This window comes from Salvelinus alpinus, chromosome 3 (genome assembly GCF_045679555.1).
Source record: "Salvelinus alpinus chromosome 3, SLU_Salpinus.1, whole genome shotgun sequence".
In the NCBI taxonomy this organism is placed as follows: domain Eukaryota; kingdom Metazoa; phylum Chordata; class Actinopteri; order Salmoniformes; family Salmonidae; genus Salvelinus; species Salvelinus alpinus.
The window spans coordinates 5,643,975-5,666,554 of record NC_092088.1 but is presented as its reverse complement, the minus strand read 5'-3'; the positions used below and the strand labels follow the sequence as shown (position 1 = coordinate 5,666,554).

Below are 22,580 nucleotides of genomic sequence, written 5' to 3'. Positions count from 1 at the left end.
AGAGAGCTCAACATAACAGGTAGACCTAGTTACTATAATACACCACTAGAGAGAGCTCAACATAACAGGTAGACCTAGTTACTATAATACACCACTAGAGAGAGCTCAACATAACAGGTAGACCTAGTTACTATAATACACCACTAGAGGGAGCTCAACATAACAGGTAGACCTAGTTACTATAATACACCACTAGAGGGAGCTCAACATAACAGGTAGACCTAGTTACTATTATACACCACTAGAGGGAGCTCAACATAACAGGTAGACCTAGTTACTATAATACACCACTAGAGGGAGCTCAACATAACAGGTAGACCTAGTTACTATAATACACCACTAGAGGGAGCTCAACATAACAGGTAGACCTAGTTACTTTAATAGACCACTAGAGAGAGCTCAACATAACAGGTAGACCTAGTTACTATAATACACCACTAGAGGGAGCTCAACATAACAGATAGACCTAGTTACTATAACAGACCACTAGAGAGAGCTCAACATAACAGGTAGACCTAGTTACTATAATACACCACTAGAGGGAGCTCAACATAACAGGTAGACCTAGTTACTATAATACACCACTAGAGGGAGCTCAACATAACAGGTATACCTAGTTACTTTAATAGACCACTAGAGAGAGCTCAACATAACAGGTAGACCTAGTTACTATAATACACCACTAGAGGGAGCTCAACATAACAGGTAGACCTAGTTACTATAATACACCACTAGAGAGAGCTCAACATAACAGGTAGACCTAGTTACTTTAATACACCACTAGAGAGAGCTCAACATAACAGGTAGACCTAGTTACTTTAACAGACCACTAGAGGGAGCTCAACATAACAGGTAGACCTAGTTACTTTAATAGACCACTAGAGAGAGCTCAACATAACAGGTAGACCTAGTTACTATAATACACCACTAGAGAGCTCAACATAACAGGTAGACCTAGTTACTATAATACACCACTAGAGAGAGCTCAACATAACAGGTAGACCTAGTTACTATAATACACCACTAGAGGGAGCTCAACATAACAGGTAGACCTAGTACCTTTAATAGACCACTAGAGGGAGCTCATGTGACACAATGTGAGCCTGAACGTCATTTTTCTGTTCCTCAGCCATCTGAAGACGGAATACAACAGGAAGACTTTGGGATACCAGTGCAGCAAGTTAACTAACTGTAAAGAGATCGTGGCCAATGTTGTAGTGAGGCAGGATTCTTTTTACATTTTATTTTTACCTTTATTTAACTAGGCAAGTCAGTGAAGAGCAAATTCTTATTTTCAATGACAGTCTAGGAACAGTGGGTTAACTGCCTTGTTCAGGGGCAGAACAACAGATGTGAACCTTGTCAGCTCGGGGGATTCGATCTTGCAACCTTTCGGTTACAAGTCAAAAGCTCTAACCACTAGGCTACCTACCGCCCCTACACTCTAACCACTAGGCTACCTGCCGTCCCTACACTCTAACCACTAGGCTACCTGCCGTCCCTACACTCTAACCACTAGGCTACCTGCCGTCCCTACCCTCTAACCACTAGGCTACCTGCCGCCTCTACACTCTAACCACTAGGCTACCTGCCGTCCCTACCCTCTAACCACTAGGCTACCTGCCGTCCCTACACTCTAACCACTAGGCTACCTGCCGTCCCTACACTCTAACCACTAGGCTACCTGCCGTCCCTACACTCTAACCACTAGACTACCTGCCACCTCTACACTCTAACCACTAGGCTACCTGCCGTCCCTACCCTCTAACCACTAGGCTACCTGCCGCCTCTACACTCTAACCACTAGGCTACCTGCCGTCCCTACGCTCTAACCACTAGGCTACCTGCCGTCCCTACACTCTAACCACTAGGCTACCTGCCGTCCCTACACTCTAACCACTAGGCTACCTGCCGTCCCTACACTCTAACCACTAGGCTACCTGCCGTCCCTACACTCTAACCACTAGGCTACCTGCCGTCCCTACACTCTAACCACTAGGCTACCTGCCGTCCCTACACTCTAACCACTAGGCTACCTGCCGTCCCTACACTCTAACCACTAGGCTACCTGCCGTCCCTACACTCTAACCACTAGGCTACCTGCCGTCCCTACACTCTAACCACTAGGCTACCTGCCGTCCCTACACTCTAACCACTAGCCTACCTGCCGTCCCTACACTCTAACCACTAGGCTACCAGCCACCCCAAAGGATGAGGCCTGTCATGCTCATTGTTCCTAAAAGTCAACAGTAGATGAATTCAGCTCGTGGTTGACAGGATCAGTTAGTCAGCCCTGGGGGGAGGGGGGAAATGAACCCTGAAACAAGCAGACATCTGGTTCTAGCTAGGGCTGGGTTACCATATCTGCTTTAGGGCCTTGAATGGGTTTTGCTCCCGACTGAATTCAACTAGGAACAAGTCCGAAATCCAGCCCACATCTGGGGAGTGGAGTTAGGTCTGTCTGTCTGTCTCCACATCCTAGTCATTTAACTACACATCTGGGGAGTGGAGTTAGGCCTGTCTGTCTGTCTCCACATCCTAGTCGTTTAACTACACATCTGGGGAGTGGAGTTAGGCCTGTCTGTCTGTCTCCACATCCTAGTCATTTAACTACACATCTGGGGAGTGGAGTTAGGTCTGTCTGTCTGTCTCCACATCCTAGTCATTGAACTACACATCTGGGGAGTGGAGTTAGGTCTGTCTGTCTGTCTCCACATCCTAGTCGTTTAACTACACATCTGGGGAGTGGAGTTAGGTCTGTCTGTCTGTCTCCACATCCTAGTCGTTTAACTACACATCTGGGGAGTGGAGTTAGGTCTGTCTGTCTGTCTCCACATCCTAGTCATTTAACTACACATCTGGGGAGTGGAGTTAGGTCTGTCTGTCTGTCTCCACATCCTAGTCATTGAACTACACATCTGGGGAGTGGAGTTAGGTCTGTCTGTCTGTCTTCACATCCTAGTCATTAACTACACATCTGGGGAGTGGAGTTAGGTCTGTCTGTCTGTCTTCACATCCTAGTCATTTAACTACACATCTGGGGAGTGGAGTTAGGTCTGTCTGTCTGTCTCAGCATCCTAGTCTTTAACTACACATCTGGGGAGTGGAGTTAGGCCTGTCTGTCTGTCTCCACATCCTAGTCATTAACTACACATCTGGGGAGTGGAGTTAGGCCTGTCTGTCTGTCTCCACATCCTAGTCATTTAACTACACATCTGGGGAGTGGAGTTAGGCCTGTCTGTCTGTCTTCACATCCTAGTCATTAACTACACATCTGGGGAGTGGAGTTAGGCCTGTCTGTCTGTCTTCACATCCTAGTCATTAACTACACATCTGGGGAGTGGAGTTAGGCCTGTCTGTCTCAGCATCCTAGTCTTTAACTACACATCTGGGGAGTGGAGTTAGCTTCAAAACATTTAAAACACTTTCCAAGACGTATTCTCCTTGCTGAACATGGCCCAGGACTAATGACAAGTTCATCTAATTGACTAGGTATGCCCAGGAATACCCAATGCCCACCTACCTTTTTCCCAGCAATGTATCCTCCTGCAGCCCCGAAACTCTTGGTGAATGTTCCCATCATGACGTCGATGTCTGAGGGGTCCAGACCAAACAGTTCTGTCACACCCCTCCCTGTCGGCCCCACCGCCCCAATACTGTGAGCCTCGTCTAGGTACAGGTAGGCCTTGTACTTCTTCTTCAGGGCTACGATGTCTGGCAGACGCACCACAGACCCCTCCATACTAGAATAGGACACAGAGATATACACTGAGTTACATTACCTCTATTACCCACTTGTCTCTTCACAGTCCCTGCTGTTCCATTAGGTGTATTACCTGATGTGAAATAGAGTTCCATGTAGTCATGGCTCTATGTAGTACTGTGTACCTCCCATAGTCTGTTCTGGACTTGGGGACTGTGACGAGACCTCTGGTGGCATGTCTTGTGGGATATCCACGGGTGACTGAGCTGTGTGTCTGTAGTTAATATGTATGTTTGTTTTGTTGCTGTCATGGTTTCCTATAGGTCAGGGCTGCCCAATCCTAGTCCTGAATTGCCCTAAACGCTTCTGGTTTTTGTTGCTACCTGGTAGTTAATTGCACTCGCCTGGTCTCAGACCTGATCTCACCTGATCTCAGATCTCAGACTGGCCAATAAAAAGAAAATATTAAGATGGGAAAAATAACACAGACACTGGACAGAGAAAAAGAGCTGTTAAATTCTACAACCACCTAAAATGAAGCGATTCCCAAACCTTCCATAACAAAGCCCTCCCCTACAGAGAGATGAACCTGGAGAAGAGAGAGAGAGAGATAGACAGAGAGAGAGACAGAGAGAGAGATAGAGAGAGACAAACAGAGAGACAGAGATAGAGAGAAAGAGAGAGACAGAGACAGAGACAGAGACAGAGAGAGAGAGAGAGAGAGCTGCCCACTGTATCAGAGTATAATTAGGTGTGTGTACTAACCTGTAGATTCCTTCCACCATGATCAGAATCTTCTTCCAGGGCCGGTGAGTCCGAGGCTGCCCAGTACACACCGCCTCCCTCAACAGACGCTCCAGGCTCTGCATGTCTTCAACACACACACAAAAATTATTCCCATTCAAAATTATATTTTCCCTAACCCTAAATAGCGTTCCCTATATAGTGTTCCCTACATAGTGTTCCCTACATAGTGTTCCCTACATAGTGTTCCCTACATAGTGTTCCCTACATAGTGTTCCCTACATAGTGTTCCCTACATAGTGTTCCCTACATAGTGTTCCCTGTATAGTGTTCCCAACTTAGTGTTCCCAACTTAGTGTTCCCTACATAGTGTTCTCTATATAGTGTTCCCAACATAGTGTTCCCTGTATAGTGGACTACATAGAGAAGAATAGGGACACCGTTTCTGAGAGTGTCTCAGTGGGAGTTTTGGAAAAGAAGAAAAAAACATTTCCAACTCACACACGCGTATTAATACACACTTGTACTTGTGTGAAATAGGACAAATATATGCACTGACCAAATGCTTCTTATTTGCTGACTGAGCCTAGTCTAGGTCTCTGGGAAATTACCAGCAGTGGATATATAGCTGCGTTGGCAAGAGAAGGGTTGTGGGATTAATTATGCAGGGATCATACATTGTTGCACTGTAAGAATTTGGGGATAAAAGCAATGGTTTCTAGAAGGGTTTGATACTGCAGTTAGCACGGGTTTACCACTAGATGGCAGTGTCGATCAACTCTATTTGGTAAAGTGGTAAAACTCCCAGCGACTACATATACGTCGATAGCAGGACTGTCCAATCCTGCTCCTGGATGTCCACTTCTGGTTTTCATCCTCTTCTCTCGAATCAGGGCCCTGATTTCAGACCTGGGACACCAGGCGAGTGCAATTAACTACCAGGTAGCAACAAAAACCAGAAGTGTTTCGGGCAATTCAGGACTAGGATTGGGCAGCCCTGACCTATAGGAAACCATGACAGCAACAAAACAAACATACATATTAACTACAGACACACAGCTCAGTCACCCGTGGATATCCCACAAGACATGCCACCAGAGGTCTCTTCACAGTCCCCAAGTCCAGAACAGACTATGGGAGGCGCACAGTACTACATAGAGCCATGACTACATGGAACTCTATTCCACATCAGGTAACTGATGCAGCAGTAGAATCAGATTTAAATAACAGGTAAAAATACACCTTATGGAACAGCGGGGACTGTGAAGAGACACAAACATAGGCACTGACACATGCATACACACACACACACACACACACATGATAACATACACACTATACACACACGTACACATGGATTTAGTACTGTAGATATGTGGTAGTGGAGGAGTAGGGACCTGAGGGCAGACAGTCTGTGAATGCATTGTATTGTTTTTGAAAATGTATAACTGCCTCAATTTTGCTGGACCCCAGGAAGAGTAGCTCCTGCCTTGGCAAGAACTAATGGGGATCCATAATAAACCCCAGGAAGAGTAGCTCCTGCCTTGGCAGGAACTAATGGGGATCCGTAATAAACCCCAGGAAGAGTAGCTCCTGCCTTGGCAGGAACTAATGGGGATCCATAATAAACCCCAGGAAGAGTAGCTGCTGCCTTGGCAGGAACTAATGGGGATCCATAATAAACCCCAGGAAGAGTAGCTGCTGCCTTGGAAGGAACTAATGGGGATCCATAATAAACCCCAGGAAGAGTAGCTGCTGCCTTGGCAGGAACTAATGGGGATCCATAATAAACCCCAGGAAGAGTAGCTCCTGCCTTGGCAGGAACTAATGGGGATCCGTAATAAACCCCAGGAAGAGTAGCTCCTCCCTTGGCAGGAACTAATGGGGATCCGTAATAAACCCCAGGAAGAGTAGCTGCTGCCTTGGCAGGAACTAATGGGGATCCGTAATAAACCCCAGGAAGAGTAGCTCCTGCCTTGGCAGGAACTAATAGGGATCCATAATAACCCCAGGAAGAGTAGCTGCTGCCTTGGCAGGAACTAATGGGGATCCATAATAAACCCCAGGAAGAGTAGCTGCTGCCTTGGCAGGAACTAATGGGGATCCATAATAAACCCAGGAAGAGTAGCTGCTGCCTTGGCAGGAACTAATGGGGATCCATAATAAACCCCAGGAAGAGTAGCTCCTCCCTTGGCAGGAACTAATGGGGATCCGTAATAAACCCCAGGAAGAGTAGCTGCTGCCTTGGCAGGAACTAATGGGGATCCGTAATAAACCCCAGGAAGAGTAGCTCCTGCCTTGGCAGGAACTAATAGGGATCCATAATAACCCCAGGAAGAGTAGCTGCTGCCTTGGCAGGAACTAATGGGGATCCATAATAAACCCCAGGAAGAGTAGCTGCTGCCTTGGCAGGAACTAATGGGGATCCATAATAAACCCCAGGAAGAGTAGCTGCTGCCTTGGCAGGAACTAATGGGGATCCATAATAAACCCCAGGAAGAGTAGCTGCTGCCTTGGCAGGGACTAATGGGGATCCATAATAAACCCTAGGAAGAGTAGCTGCTGCCTTGGCAGGAACTAATGGGGATCCATAATAAACCCCAGGAAGAGTAGCTGCTGCCTTGGCAGGAACTAATGGGGATCCATAATAAACCCCAGGAAGAGTAGCTGCTGCCTTGGCAGGAACTAATGGGGATCCATAATAAACCCCAGGAAGAGTAGCTGCTGCCTTGGCAGGAACTAATGGGGATCCATAATAAACCTCAGGAAGAGTAGCTGCTGCCTTGGCAGGATCTAATGGTGATCCATAATAAACCCCAGGAAGAGTAGCTGCTGCCTTGGCAGGAACTAATGGGGATCCATAATAAACCCCAGGAAGAGTAGCTGCTACCTTGGCAGGAACTAATGGGGATCCATAATAAACCCCAGGAAGAGTAGCTGCTGCCTTGGCAGGAACTAATGGGGATCCATAATAAACCTAAGGAAGAGTAGCTGCTGCCTTGGCAGGAACTAATAGGGATCCATAATAAACCCCAGGAAGAGTAGCTGCTGCCTTGGCAGGAACTAATGGGGATCCATAATAAACCCCAGGAAGAGTAGCTGTTGCCTTGGCAGGAACTAATGGGGATCCATAATAAACCCCAGGAAGAGTAGCTGCTGCCTTGGTAGGAAGTAATGGGGTTCCATAATAAACCCCAGGAAGAGTAGCTGCTGCCTTGGCAGGAACTAATGGGGATCCATAATAAACCCCAGGAAAAGTAGCTGCTGCCTTGGCAGGAACTAATGGGGATCCATAATAAACCCCAGGAAGAGTAGCTGCTGCCTTGGCAGGAACTAATGGGGATCCATAATAAACCCCAGGAAGAGTAGCTGCTGCCTTGGCAGGAACTAATGGGGATCCATAATAAACCCCAGGAAGAGTAGCTGCTGCCTTGGCAGGAACTAATGGGGATCCATAATAAACCCTAGGAAGAGTAGCTGCTGCCTTGGCAGGAACTAATGGGGATCCATAATAAACCCCAGGAAGAGTAGCTGCTGCCTTGGCAGGAACTAATGGGGATCCATAATAAACCCCAGGAAGAGTAGCTGCTGCCTTGGCAGGAACTAATGGGGATCCATAATAAACCCCAGGAAGAGTAGCTGCTGCCTTGGCAGGAACTAATGGGGATCCATAATAAACCTCAGGAAGAGTAGCTGCTGCCTTGGCAGGATCTAATGGTGATCCATAATAAACCCCAGGAAGAGTAGCTGCTGCCTTGGCAGGAACTAATGGGGATCCATAATAAACCCCAGGAAGAGTAGCTGCTACCTTGGCAGGAACTAATGGGGATCCATAATAAACCCCAGGAAGAGTAGCTGCTGCCTTGGCAGGAACTAATGGGGATCCATAATAAACCTAAGGAAGAGTAGCTGCTGCCTTGGCAGGAACTAATAGGGATCCATAATAAACCCCAGGAAGAGTAGCTGCTGCCTTGGCAGGAACTAATGGGGATCCATAATAAACCCCAGGAAGAGTAGCTGTTGCCTTGGCAGGAACTAATGGGGATCCATAATAAACCCCAGGAAGAGTAGCTGCTGCCTTGGTAGGAAGTAATGGGGTTCCATAATAAACCCCAGGAAGAGTAGCTGCTGCCTTGGTAGGAACTAATGGGGATCCATAATAAACCCCAGGAAGAGTAGCTGCTGCCTTGGCAGGAACTAATGGGGATCCATAATAAACCCCAGGAAGAGTAGCTGCTGCCTTGGCAGGAACTAATGGGGATCCATAAAACACCCCAGGAAGAGTAGCTGCTGCCTTGACAGGAACTAATGGGGATCCATAATAAACCCCAGGAAGAGTAGCTGCTGCCTTGGCAGGAACTAATGGGGATCCATAATAAACCCCAGGAAGAGTAGCTGCTGCCTTGGCAGGAACTAATGGGGATCCATAATAAACCCCAGGAAGAGTAGCTGCTGCCTTGGCAGGAACTAATGGGGATCCATAATAAACCCCAGGAAGAGTAGCTGCTGCCTTGGCAGGAACTAATGGGGATCCATAATAAACCCCAGGAAGAGTAACTGCTGCCTTGGCAGGAACTAATGGGGATCCATAATAAACCCCAGGAAGAGTAGCTGCTGCCTTGGCAGGAACTAATGGGGATCCATAATAAACCCCAGGAAGAGTAGCTGCTGCCTTGGCAGGAACTAATGGGGATCCATAATAAACCCCAGGAAGAGTAGCTGCTGTCTTGGCAGGAACTAATGGGGATCCATAATAAACCCCAGGAAGAGTAGCTCCTGCCTTGGCAGGAACTAATGGGGATCCGTAATAAACCCCAGGAAGAGTAGCTCCTGCCTTGGCAGGAACTAATGGGGATCCGTAATAAACCCCAGGAAGAGTAGCTCCTCCCTTGGCAGGAACTAATGGGGATCCGTAATAAACCCCAGGAAGAGTAGCTGCTGCCTTGGCAGGAACTAATGGGGATCCGTAATAAACCCCAGGAAGAGTAGCTCCTGCCTTGGCAGGAACTAATGGGGATCCGTAATAAACCCCAGGAAGAGTAGCTGCTGCCTTGGCAGGAACTAATGGGGATCCATAATAAACCCCAGGAAGAGTAGCTGCTGCCTTGGCAGGAACTAATGGGGATCCATAATAAACCCCAGGAAGAGTAGCTGCTGCCTTGGCAGGGACTAAAGGGGATCCATAATAAACCCTAGGAAGAGTAGCTGCTGCCTTGGCAGGAACTAATGGGGATCCATAATAAACCCCAGGAAGAGTAGCTGCTGCCTTGGCAGGAACTAATGGGGATCCATAATAAACCCCAGGAAGAGTAGCTGCTGCCTTGGCAGGAACTAATGGGGATCCATAATAAACCCCAGGAAGAGTAGCTGCTGCCTTGGCAGGAACTAATGGGGATCCATAATAAACCTCAGGAAGAGTAGCTGCTGCCTTGGCAGGATCTAATGGTGATCCATAATAAACCCCAGGAAGAGTAGCTGCTGCCTTGGCAGGAACTAATGGGGATCCATAATAAACCCCAGGAAGAGTAGCTGCTACCTTGGCAGGAACTAATGGGGATCCATAATAAACCCCAGGAAGAGTAGCTGCTGCCTTGGCAGGAACTAATGGGGATCCATAATAAACCTAAGGAAGAGTAGCTGCTGCCTTGGCAGGAACTAATAGGGATCCATAATAAACCCCAGGAAGAGTAGCTGCTGCCTTGGCAGGAACTAATGGGGATCCATAATAAACCCCAGGAAGAGTAGCTGTTGCCTTGGCAGGAACTAATGGGGATCCATAATAAACCCCAGGAAGAGTAGCTGCTGCCTTGGTAGGAAGTAATGGGGTTCCATAATAAACCCCAGGAAGAGTAGCTGCTGCCTTGGTAGGAACTAATGGGGATCCATAATAAACCCCAGGAAGAGTAGCTGCTGCCTTGGCAGGAACTAATGGGGATCCATAATAAACCCCAGGAAGAGTAGCTGCTGCCTTGGCAGGAACTAATGGGGATCCATAAAACACCCCAGGAAGAGTAGCTGCTGCCTTGACAGGAACTAATGGGGATCCATAATAAACCCCAGGAAGAGTAGCTGCTGCCTTGGCAGGAACTAATGGGGATCCATAATAAACCCCAGGAAGAGTAGCTGCTGCCTTGGCAGGAACTAATGGGGATCCATAATAAACCCCAGGAAGAGTAGCTGCTGCCTTGGCAGGAACTAATGGGGATCCATAATAAACCCCAGGAAGAGTAGCTGCTGCCTTGGCAGGAACTAATGGGGATCCATAATAAACCCCAGGAAGAGTAGCTGCTGCCTTGGCAGGAACTAATGGGGATCCATAATAAACCCCAGGAAGAGTAGCTGCTGCCTTGGCAGGAACTAATGGGGATCCATAATAAACCCCAGGAAGAGTAGCTGCTGCCTTGGCAGGAACTAATGGGGATCCATAATAAACCCCAGGAAGAGTAGCTGCTGCCTTGGCAGGAACTAATGGGGATCCATAATAAACCCCAGGAAGAGTAGCTGCTGCCTTGGCAGCAACTAATGGGGATCTATAATAAACCCCAGGAAGAGTAGCTGCTGTCTTGGCAGGAACTAATGGGGATCCATAATAAACCTCAGGAAGAGTAGCTGCTGCCTTGGCAGGAACTAATGGTGATCCATAATAAACCCCAGGAAGAGTAGCTGCTGCCTTGGCAGGAACTAATGGGGATCCATAATAAACCCCAGGAAGAGTAGCTGCTGCCTTGGCAGGAACTAATGGGGATCCATAATAAACCCCAGGAAGAGTAGCTGCTGCCTTGGCAGGAACTAATGGGGATCCATAATAAATCCCATGAAGAGTAGCTGCTGCCTTGGCAGGAACTAATGGGGATCCATAATAAACCCCAGGAAGAGTAGCTGCTGCCTTGGCAGGAACTAATGGGGATCCATAATAAACCCCAGGAAGAGTAGCTGCTGCCTTGGCAGGAACTAATGGGGATCCATAATAAACCCCAGGAAGAGTAGCTGCTGCCTTGGCAGGAACTAATGGGGATCCATAATAAACCCCAGGAAGAGTAGCTGTTGCCTTGGCAGGAACTAATGGGGATCCATAATAAACCCCAGGAAGAGTAGCTGCTGCCTTGGCAGGAACTAATGGGGATCCATAATAAACCCCAGGAAGAGTAGCTGCTGCCTTGGTAGGAACTAATGGGGATCCATAATAAACCCCAGGAAGAGTAGCTGCTGCCTTGGCAGGAACTAATGGGGATCCATAATAAACCCCAGGAAGAGTAGCTGCTGCCTTGGCAGGAACTAATGGGGATCCATAATACACCCCAGGAAGAGTAGCTGCTGCCTTGGCAGGAACTAATGGGGATCCATAATAAACCCCAGGAAGAGTAGCTGCTGCCTTGGCAGGAACTAATGGGGATCCATAATAAACCCCAGGAAGAGTAGCTGCTGCCTTGGCAGGAACTAATGGGGATCCATAATAAACCCCAGGAAGAGTAGCTGCTGCCTTGGCAGGAACTAATGGGGATCCATAATAAACCCCAGGAAGAGTAGCTGCTGCCTTGGCAGGAACTAATGGGGATCCATAATAAACCCCAGGAAGAGTAGCTGCTGCCTTGGCAGGAACTAATGGGGATCCATAATAAACCCCAGGAAGAGTAGCTGCTGCCTTGGCAGGAACTAATGGGTATCCATAATAAACCCCAGGAAGAGTAGCTGCTGCCTTGGCAGGAACTAATGGGGATCCATAATAAACCCCAGGAAAAGTAGCTGCTGCCTTGGCAGGAACTAATGGGGATCCATAATAAACCCCAGGAAGAGTAGCTGCTGCCTTGGCAGGAACTAATGGGGATCCATAATAAATCCCATGAAGAGTAGCTGCTGCCTTGGCAGGAACTAATGGGGATCCATAATAAACCCCAGGAAGAGTAGCTGCTGCCTTGGCAGGAACTAATGGGGATCCATAATAAACCCCAGGAAGAGTAGCTGCTGCCTTGGCAGGAACTAATGGGGATCCATAATAAACCCCAGGAAGAGTAGCTGCTGCCTTGGCAGGAACTAATGGGGATCCATAATAAACCCCAGGAAGAGTAGCTGTTGCCTTGGCAGGAACTAATGGGGATCCATAATAAACCCCAGGAAGAGTAGCTGCTGCCTTGGCAGGAACTAATGGGGATCCATAATAAACCCCAGGAAGAGTAGCTGCTGCCTTGGTAGGAACTAATGGGGATCCATAATAAACCCCAGGAAGAGTAGCTGCTGCCTTGGCAGGAACTAATGGGGATCCATAATAAACCCCAGGAAGAGTAGCTGCTGCCTTGGCAGGAACTAATGGGGATCCATAATACACCCCAGGAAGAGTAGCTGCTGCCTTGGCAGGAACTAATGGGGATCCATAATAAACCCCAGGAAGAGTAGCTGCTGCCTTGGCAGGAACTAATGGGGATCCATAATAAACCCCAGGAAGAGTAGCTGCTGCCTTGGCAGGAACTAATGGGGATCCATAATAAACCCCAGGAAGAGTAGCTGCTGCCTTGGCAGGAACTAATGGGGATCCATAATAAACCCCAGGAAGAGTAGCTGCTGCCTTGGCAGGAACTAATGGGGATCCATAATAAACCCCAGGAAGAGTAGCTGCTGCCTTGGCAGGAACTAATGGGGATCCATAATAAACCCCAGGAAGAGTAGCTGCTGCCTTGGCAGGAACTAATGGGGATCCATAATAAACCCCAGGAAGAGTAGCTGCTGCCTTGGCAGGAACTAATGGGGATCCATAATAAACCCCAGGAAGAGTAGCTGCTGTCTTGGCAGGAACTAATGGGGATCCATAATAAACCTCAGGAAGAGTAGCTGCTGCCTTGGCAGGAACTAATGGTGATCCATAATAAACCCCAGGAAGAGTAGCTGCTGCCTTGGCAGGAACTAATGGGGATCCATAATAAACCCCAGGAAGAGTAGCTGCTGCCTTGGCAGGAACTAATGGGGATCCATAATAAACCCCAGGAAGAGTAGCTGCTGCCTTGGCAGGAACTAATGGGGATCCATAATAAACCCCAGGAAGAGTAGCTGCTGCCTTGGCAGCAACTAATGGGGATCTATAATAACCCCCAGGAAGAGTAGCTGCTGTCTTGGCAGGAACTAATGGGGATCCATAATAAACCTCAGGAAGAGTAGCTGCTGCCTTGGCAGGAACTAATGGTGATCCATAATAAACCCCAGGAAGAGTAGCTGCTGCCTTGGCAGGAACTAATGGGGATCCATAATAAACCCCAGGAAGAGTAGCTGCTGCCTTGGCAGGAACTAATGGGTATCCATAATAAACCCCAGGAAGAGTAGCTGCTGCCTTGGCAGGAACTAATGGGTATCCATAATAAACCCCAGGAAGAGTAGCTGCTGCCTTGGCAGGAACTAATGGGGATCCATAATAAACCCCAGGAAAAGTAGCTGCTGCCTTGGCAGGAACTAATGGGGATCCATAATAAACCCCAGGAAGAGTAGCTGCTGCCTTGGCAGGAACTAATGGGGATCCATAATAAATCCCATGAAGAGTAGCTGCTGCCTTGGCAGGAACTAATGGGGATCCATAATAAACCCCAGGAAGAGTAGCTGCTGCCTTGGCAGGAACTAATGGGGATCCATAATAAACCCCAGGAAGAGTAGCTGCTGCCTTGGCAGGAACTAATGGGGATCCATAATAAACCCCAGGAAGAGTAGCTGCTGCCTTGGCAGGAACTAATGGGGATCCGTAATAAACCCCAGGAAGAGTAGCTGCTGCCTTGGCAGGGACTAATGGGGATCCATAATAAACCCTAGGAAGAGTAGCTGCTGCCTTGGCAGGAACTAATGGGGATCCATAATAAACCCCAGGAAGAGTAGCTGCTGCCTTGGCAGGAACTAATGGGGATCCATAATAAACCCCAGGAAGAGTAGCTGCTGCCTTGGCAGGAACTAATGGGGATCCATAATAAACCCCAGGAAGAGTAGCTGCTGCCTTGGAAGGAACTAATGGGGATCCATAATAAACCTCAGGAAGAGTAGCTGCTGCCTTGGCAGGATCTAATGGTGATCCATAATAAACCCCAGGAAGAGTAGCTGCTGCCTTGGCAGGAACTAATGGGGATCCATAATAAACCCCAGGAAGACTAGCTGCTGCCTTGGCAGGAACTAATGGGGATCCATAATAAACCCCAGGAAGAGTAGCTGCTGCCTTGGCAGGAACTAATGGGGATCCATAATAAACCTAAGGAAGAGTAGCTGCTGCCTTGGCAGGAACTAATAGGGATCCATAATAAACCCCAGGAAGAGTAGCTGCTGCCTTGGCAGGAACTAATGGGGATCCATAATAAACCCCAGGAAGAGTAGCTGTTGCCTTGGCAGGAACTAATGGGGATCCATAATAAACCCCAGGAAGAGTAGCTGCTGCCTTGGTAGGAAGTAATGGGGTTCCATAATAAACCCCAGGAAGAGTAGCTGCTGCATTGGCAGGAACTAATGGGGATCCATAATAAACCCCAGGAAGAGTAGCTGCTGCCTTGGCAGGAACTAATGGGGATCCATAATACACCCCAGGAAGAGTAGCTGCTGCCTTGACAGGAACTAATGGGGATCCATAATAAACCCCAGGAAGAGTAGCTGCTGCCTTGGCAGGAACTAATGGGGATCCATAATAAACCCCAGGAAGAGTAGCTGCTGCCTTGGCAGGAACTAATGGGGATCCATAATAAACCCCAGGAAGAGTAGCTGCTGCCTTGGCAGGAACTAATGGGGATCCATAATAAACCTCAGGAAGAGTAGCTGCTGCCTTGGCAGGAACTAATGGGGATCCATAATAAACCCCAGGAAGAGTAGCTGCTGCATTGGCAGGAACTAATGGGGATCCATAATAAACCCCAGGAAGAGTAGCTGCTGCCTTGGCAGGAACTAATGGGGATCCATAATAAACCCCAGGAAGAGTAGCTGCTGCCTTGGCAGGAACTAATGGGGATCCATAATAAACCCCAGGAAGAGTAGCTGCTGTCTTGGCAGGAACTAATGGGGATCCATAATAAACCTCAGGAAGAGTAGCTGCTGCCTTGGCAGGAACTAATGGGGATCCATAATAAACCCCAGGAAGAGTAGCTGCTGCCTTGGCAGGAACTAATGGGGATCCATAATAAACCTCAGGAAGAGTAGCTGCTGCCTTGGCAGGAACTAATGGGGATCCATAATAAGCCCCAGGAAGAGTAGCTGCTGCCTTGGCAGGAACTAATGGGGATCCATAATAAACCCCAGGAAGAGTAGCTGCTGCCTTGGCAGGAACTAATGGGGATCCAAAATAAACCCCAGGAAGAGTAGCTGCTGCCTTGGCAGGAACTAATGGGGATCCATAATAAACCTCAGGAAGAGTAGCTGCTGCCTTGGCAGGATCTAATGGTGATCCAAAATAAACCCCAGGAAGAGTAGCTGCTGCCTTGGCAGGAACTAATGGGGATCCATAATAAACCCCAGGAAGAGTAGCTGCTACCTTGGCAGGAACTAATGGGGATCCATAATAAACCCCAGGAAGAGTAGCTGCTGCCTTGGCAGGAACTAATGGGGATCCATAATAAACCTCAGGAAGAGTAGCTGCTGCCTTGGTAGGAACTAATGGGGTTCCATAATAAACCCCAGGAAGAGTAGCTGCTGCCTTGGTAAGAACTAATGGGGATCCATAATAAACCCCAGGAAGAGTAGCTGCTGCCTTGGCAGGAACTAATGGGGATCCATAATAAACCCCAGGAAGAGTAGCTGCTGCCTTGGCAGGAACTAATGGGGATCCATAATACACCCCAGGAAGAGTAGCTGCTGCCTTGACAGGAACTAATGGGGATCCATAATAAATCCCATGAAGAGTAGCTGCTGCCTTGGCAGGAACTAATGGGGATCCATAATAAACCCCAGGAAGAGTAGCTGCTGCCTTGGCAGGAACTAATGGGGATCCATAATAAACCTCAGGAAGAGTAGCTGCTGCCTTGGTAGGAACTAATGGGGTTCCATAATAAACCCCAGGAAGAGTAGCTGCTGCCTTTGTAGGAACTAATGGGGATCCATAATAAACCCCAGGAAGAGTAGCTGCTGCCTTGGCAGGAACTAATGGGGATCCATAATAAACCCCAGGAAGAGTAGCTGCTGCCTTGGCAGGAACTAATGGGATCCATAATACACCCCAGGAAGAGTAGCTGCTGCCTTGACAGGAACTAATGGGGATCCATAATAAATCCCATGAAGAGTAGCTGCTGCCTTGGCAGGAACTAATGGGGATCCATAATAAACCCCAGGAAGAGTAGCTCCTGCCTTGGCAGGAACTAATGGGGATCCATAATAAACCCCAGGAAGAGTAGCTGCTGCCTTGGCAAGAACTAATGGGGATCCATAATAAACCCCAGGAAGAGTAGCTGCTGCCTTGGCAGGAACTAATGGGGATCCATAATAAATCCCATGAAGAGTAGCTGCTGCCTTGGCAGGAACTAATGGGGATCCATAATAAACCCCAGGAAGAGTAGCTGCTGCCTTGGCAGGAACTAATGGGGATCTATAATAAACCCCAGGAAGAGTAGCTGCTGCCTTGGCAGGAACTAATGGGGATCCATAATAAACCTCAGGAAGAGTAGCTGCTGCCTTGGCAGGAACTAATGGTGATCCATAATAAAACCCAGGAAGAGTAGCTGCTGCCTTGGCAGGAACTAATGGGGATCCATAATAAACCCCAGGAAGAGTAGCTGCTACCTTGGCAGGAACTAATGGGGATCCATAATAAACCCCAGGAAGAGTAGCTGCTGCCTTGGCAGGAACTAATGGGGATCCATAATAAACCCCAGGAAAAGTAGCTGCTGCCTTGGCAGGAACTAATGGGGATCCATAATAAACCCCAGGAAGAGTAGCTGCTGCCTTGGAAGGAACTAATGGGGTTCCATAATAAACCCCAGGAAGAGTAGCTGCTGCCTTTGTAGGAACTAATGGGGATCCATAATAAACCCCAGGAAGAGTAGCTGCTGCCTTGGCAGGAACTAATGGGGATCCATAATAAACCCCAGGAAGAGTAGCTGCTGCCTTGGCAGGAACTAATGGGATCCATAATACACCCCAGGAAGAGTAGCTGCTGCCTTGACAGGAACTAATGGGGATCCATAATAAATCCCATGAAGAGTAGCTGCTGCCTTGGCAGGAACTAATGGGGATCCATAATAAACCCCAGGAAGAGTAGCTGCTGCCTTGGCAGGAACTAATGGGGATCCATAATAAACCCCAGGAAGAGTAGCTGCTGCCTTGGCAAGAACTAATGGGGATCCATAATAAACCCCAGGAAGAGTAGCTGCTGCCTTGGCAGGAACTAATGGGGATCCATAATAAATCCCATGAAGAGTAGCTGCTGCCTTGGCAGGAACTAATGGGGATCCATAATAAACCCCAGGAAGAGTAGCTGCTGCCTTGGCAGGAACTAATGGGGATCTATAATAAACCCCAGGAAGAGTAGCTGCTGCCTTGGCAGGAACTAATGGGGATCCATAATAAACCTCAGGAAGAGTAGCTGCTGCCTTGGCAGGAACTAATGGTGATCCATAATAAAACCCAGGAAGAGTAGCTGCTGCCTTGGCAGGAACTAATGGGGATCCATAATAAACCCCAGGAAGAGTAGCTGCTACCTTGGCAGGAACTAATGGGGATCCATAATAAACCCCAGGAAGAGTAGCTGCTGCCTTGGCAGGAACTAATGGGGATCCATAATAAACCCCAGGAAAAGTAGCTGCTGCCTTGGCAGGAACTAATGGGGATCCATAATAAACCCCAGGAAGAGTAGCTGCTGCCTTGGCAGGAACTAATGGGGATCCATAATAAACCCCAGGAAGAGTAGCTGCTGCCTTGACAGGAACTAATGGGGATCCATAATAAATCCCATGAAGAGTAGCTGCTGCCTTGGCAGGAACTAATGGGGATCCATAATAAACCCCAGGAAGAGTAGCTGCTGCCTTGGCAGGAACTAATGGGGATCCATAATAAACCCCAGGAAGAGTAGCTGCTGCCTTGGCAGGAACTAATGGGGATCCATAATAAACCCCAGGAAGAGTAGCTGCTGCCTTGGCAGGAACTAATGGGGATCCATAATAAACCCCAGGAAGAGTAGCTGCTGCCTTGGCAGGAACTAATGGGGATCCATAATAAACCCCAGGAAGAGTAGCTGCTGCCTTGGCAGGAACTAATGGGGATCCATAATAAACCCCAGGAAGAGTAGCTGCTGCCTTGGCAGGAACTAATGGGGATCCATAATAAACCCCAGGAAGAGTAGCTGCTGCCTTGGCAGGAACTAATGGGGATCTATAATAAACCCCAGGAAGAGTAGCTGCTGCCTTGGCAGGAACTAATGGGGATCCATAATAAACCTCAGGAAGAGTAGCTGCTGCCTTGGCAGGAACTAATGGTGATCCATAATAAAACCCAGGAAGAGTAGCTGCTGCCTTGGCAGGAACTAATGGGGATCCATAATAAACCCCAGGAAGAGTAGCTGCTACCTTGGCAGGAACTAATGGGGATCCATAATAAACCCCAGGAAGAGTAGCTGCTGCCTTGGCAGGAACTAATGGGGATCCATAATAAACCCCAGGAAAAGTAGCTGCTGCCTTGGCAGGAACTAATGGGGATCCATAATAAACCCCAGGAAGAGTAGCTGCTGCCTTGGCAGGAACTAATGGGGATCCATAATAAACCCCAGGAAGAGTAGCTGCTGCCTTGACAGGAACTAATGGGGATCCATAATAAATCCCATGAAGAGTAGCTGCTGCCTTGGCAGGAACTAATGGGGATCCATAATAAACCCCAGGAAGAGTAGCTGCTGCCTTGGCAGGAACTAATGGGGATCCATAATAAACCCCAGGAAGAGTAGCTGCTGCCTTGGCAGGAACTAATGGGGATCCATAATAAACCCCAGGAAGAGTAGCTGCTGCCTTGGCAGGAACTAATGGGGATCCATAATAAACCCCAGGAAGAGTAGCTGCTGCCTTGGCAGGAACTAATGGGGATCCATAATAAATCCCAGGAAGAGTAGCTGCTGCCTTGGCAGGAACTAATGGGGTTCCATAATAAACCCCAGGAAGAGTAGCTGCTGCCTTTGCAGGACCTAATGGGGATCCAAAATAAAACCCAGGAAGAGTAGCTGCTGCCTTGGCAGGAACTAATGGGGATCCATAATAAACCCCAGGAAGAGTAGCTGCTGCCTTGGCAGGAACTAATGGGGATCCATAATAAACCCCAGGAAGAGTAGCTGCTGCCTTGGCAGGAACTAATGGGGATCCATAATAAACCCCAGGAAGAGTAGCTGCTGCCATGGCAGGAACTAATGGGGATCCATAATAAACCCCAGGAAGAGTAGCTGCTGCCTTGGCAGGAACTAATGGGGATCCATAATAAACCCCAGGAAGAGTAGCTGCTGCCTTGGCAGGAACTAATGGGGATCCATAATAAACCCCAGGAAGAGTAGCTGCTGCCTTGGCAGGAACTAATGGGGATCCATAATAAACCCCAGGAAGAGTAGCTGCTGCCTTGACAGGAACTAATGGGGATCCATAATAAACCCCAGGAAGAGTAGCTGCTGCCTTGGCAGGAACTAATGGGGATCCATAATAAACCCCAGGAAGAGTAGCTGCTGCCTTGACAGGAACTAATGGGGATCCATAATAAATCCCATGAAGAGTAGCTGCTGCCTTGGCAGGAACTAATGGGGATCCATAATAAACCCCAGGAAGAGTAGCTGCTGCCTTGGCAGGAACTAATGGGGATCCATAATAAACCCCAGGAAGAGTAGCTGCTGCCTTGGCAGGAACTAATGGGGATCCATAATAAACCCCAGGAAGAGTAGCTGCTGCCTTGGCAGGAACTAATGGGGATCCATAATAAACCCCAGGAAGAGTAGCTGCTGCCTTGGCAGGAACTAATGGGGATCCATAATAAACCCCAGGAAGAGTAGCTGCTGCCTTGGCAGGAACTAATGGGGATCCATAATAAATCCCAGGAAGAGTAGCTGCTGCCTTGGCAGGAACTAATGGGGTTCCATAATAAACCCCAGGAAGAGTAGCTGCTGCCTTGGTAGGACCTAATGGGGATCCAAAATAAAACCCAGGAAGAGTAGCTGCTGCCTTGGCAGGAACTAATGGGGATCCATAATAAACCCCAGGAAGAGTAGCTGCTGCCTTGGCAGGAACTAATGGGGATCCATAATAAACCCCAGGAAGAGTAGCTGCTGCCTTGGCAGGAACTAATGGGGATCCATAATAAACCCCAGGAAGAGTAGCTGCTGCCTTGACAGGAACTAATGGGGATCCATAATAAATCCCATGAAGAGTAGCTGCTGCCTTGGCAGGAACTAATGGGGATCCATAATAAACCCCAGGAAGAGTAGCTGCTGCCTTGGCAGGAACTAATGGGGATCCATAATAAACCCCAGGAAGAGTAGCTGCTGCCTTGGCAGGAACTAATGGGGATCCATAATAAACCCCAGGAAGAGTAGCTGCTGCCTTGGCAGGAACTAATGGGGATCCATAATAAACCCCAGGAAGAGTAGCTGCTGCCTTGGCAGGAACTAATGGGGATCCATAATAAACCCCAGGAAGAGTAGCTGCTGCCTTGGCAGGAACTAATGGGGATCCATAATAAACCCCAGGAAGAGTAGCTGCTGCCTTGGAAGGAACTAATGGGGATCCATAATAAACCCCAGGAAGAGTAGCTGCTGCCTTGGCAGGAACTAATGGGGATCCATAATAAACCCCAGGAAGAGTAGCTGCTGCCTTGGCAGGAACTAATGGGGATCCATAATAAACCCCAGGAAGAGTAGCTGCTGCCTTGGCAGGAACTAATGGGGATCCATAATAAACCTCAGGAAGAGTAGCTGCTGCCTTGGCAGGAACTAATGGTGATCCATAATAAACCCCAGGAAGAGTAGCTGCTGCCTTGGCAGGAACTAATGGGGATCCATAATAAACCCCAGGAAGAGTAGCTGCTGCCTTGGCAGGAACTAATGGGGATCCATAATAAACCCCAGGAAGAGTAGCTGCTGCCTTGACAGGAACTAATGGGGATCCATAATAAACCACAGGAAGAGTAGCTGCTGCCTTGGTAGGAACTAATGGGGTTCCATAATAAACCACAGGAAGAGTAGCTGCTGCCTTGGTAGGAACTAATGGGGTTCCATAATAAACCACAGGAAGAGTAGCTGCTGCTTTGGTAGGAACTAATGGGGATCCATAATAAACCCCAGGAAGAGTAGCTGCTGCCTTGGCAGGAACTAATGGGGATCCATAATAAACCCCAGGAAGAGTAGCTGCTGCCTTGGCAGGAACTAATGGGGATCCATAATAAACCCCAGGAATAGTAGCTGCTGCCTTGGCAGGAACTAATGGGGATCCATAATAAACCCCAGGAAGAGTAGCTGCTGCCTTGGCAGGAACTAATGGGGATCCATAATAAACCCCAGGAAGAGTAGCTGCTGCCTTGGCAGGAACTAATGGGGATCCATAATAAACCCCAGGAAGAGTAGCTGCTGCCTTGGCAGGAACTAATGGGGATCCATAATAAACCCCAGGAAGAGTAGCTGCTGCCTTGGCAGGAACTAATGGGGATCCATAATAAACCCCAGGAAGAGTAGCTGCTGCCTTGGCAGGAACTAATGGGGATCCATAATAAACCCCAGGAAGAGTAGCTGCTGCCTTGGCAGGAACTAATGGGGATCCATAATAAACCTCAGGAAGAGTAGCTGCTGCCTTGGCAGGAACTAATGGTGATCCATAATAAACCCCAGGAAGAGTAGCTGCTGCCTTGGCAGGAACTAATGGGGATCCATAATAAACCCCAGGAAGAGTAGCTGCTGCCTTGGCAGGAACTAATGGGGATCCATAATAAACCCCAGGAAGAGTAGCTGCTGCCTTGACAGGAACTAATGGGGATCCATAATAAACCACAGGAAGAGTAGCTGCTGCCTTGTTAGGAACTAATGGGGTTCCATAATAAACCACAGGAAGAGTAGCTGCTGCCTTGGTAGGAACTAATGGGGTTCCATAATAAACCACAGGAAGAGTAGCTGCTGCTTTGGTAGGAACTAATGGGGATCCATAATAAACCCCAGGAAGAGTAGCTGCTGCCTTGGCAGGAACTAATG

At 48.3% G+C, this 22,580-nt stretch overlaps 1 protein-coding gene across 1 annotated transcript in view; it reads right to left on the bottom strand.

The window, feature by feature from the left end:
• The window catches only part of sptlc3 (serine palmitoyltransferase, long chain base subunit 3), a 117,853-nt gene that overhangs the window by 26,438 nt on the left and 68,835 nt on the right, over window positions 1-22,580 (bottom strand). Inside the window, exons 7-8 of the mRNA XM_071391327.1 lie at window positions 4,469-4,574; window positions 3,524-3,743 (exon numbers count right to left, since the gene is read on the bottom strand). Coding sequence (XP_071247428.1) covers window positions 3,524-3,743; window positions 4,469-4,574 — 326 coding nt within the window. The remainder of the gene's footprint in view (window positions 1-3,523; window positions 3,744-4,468; window positions 4,575-22,580) is intronic.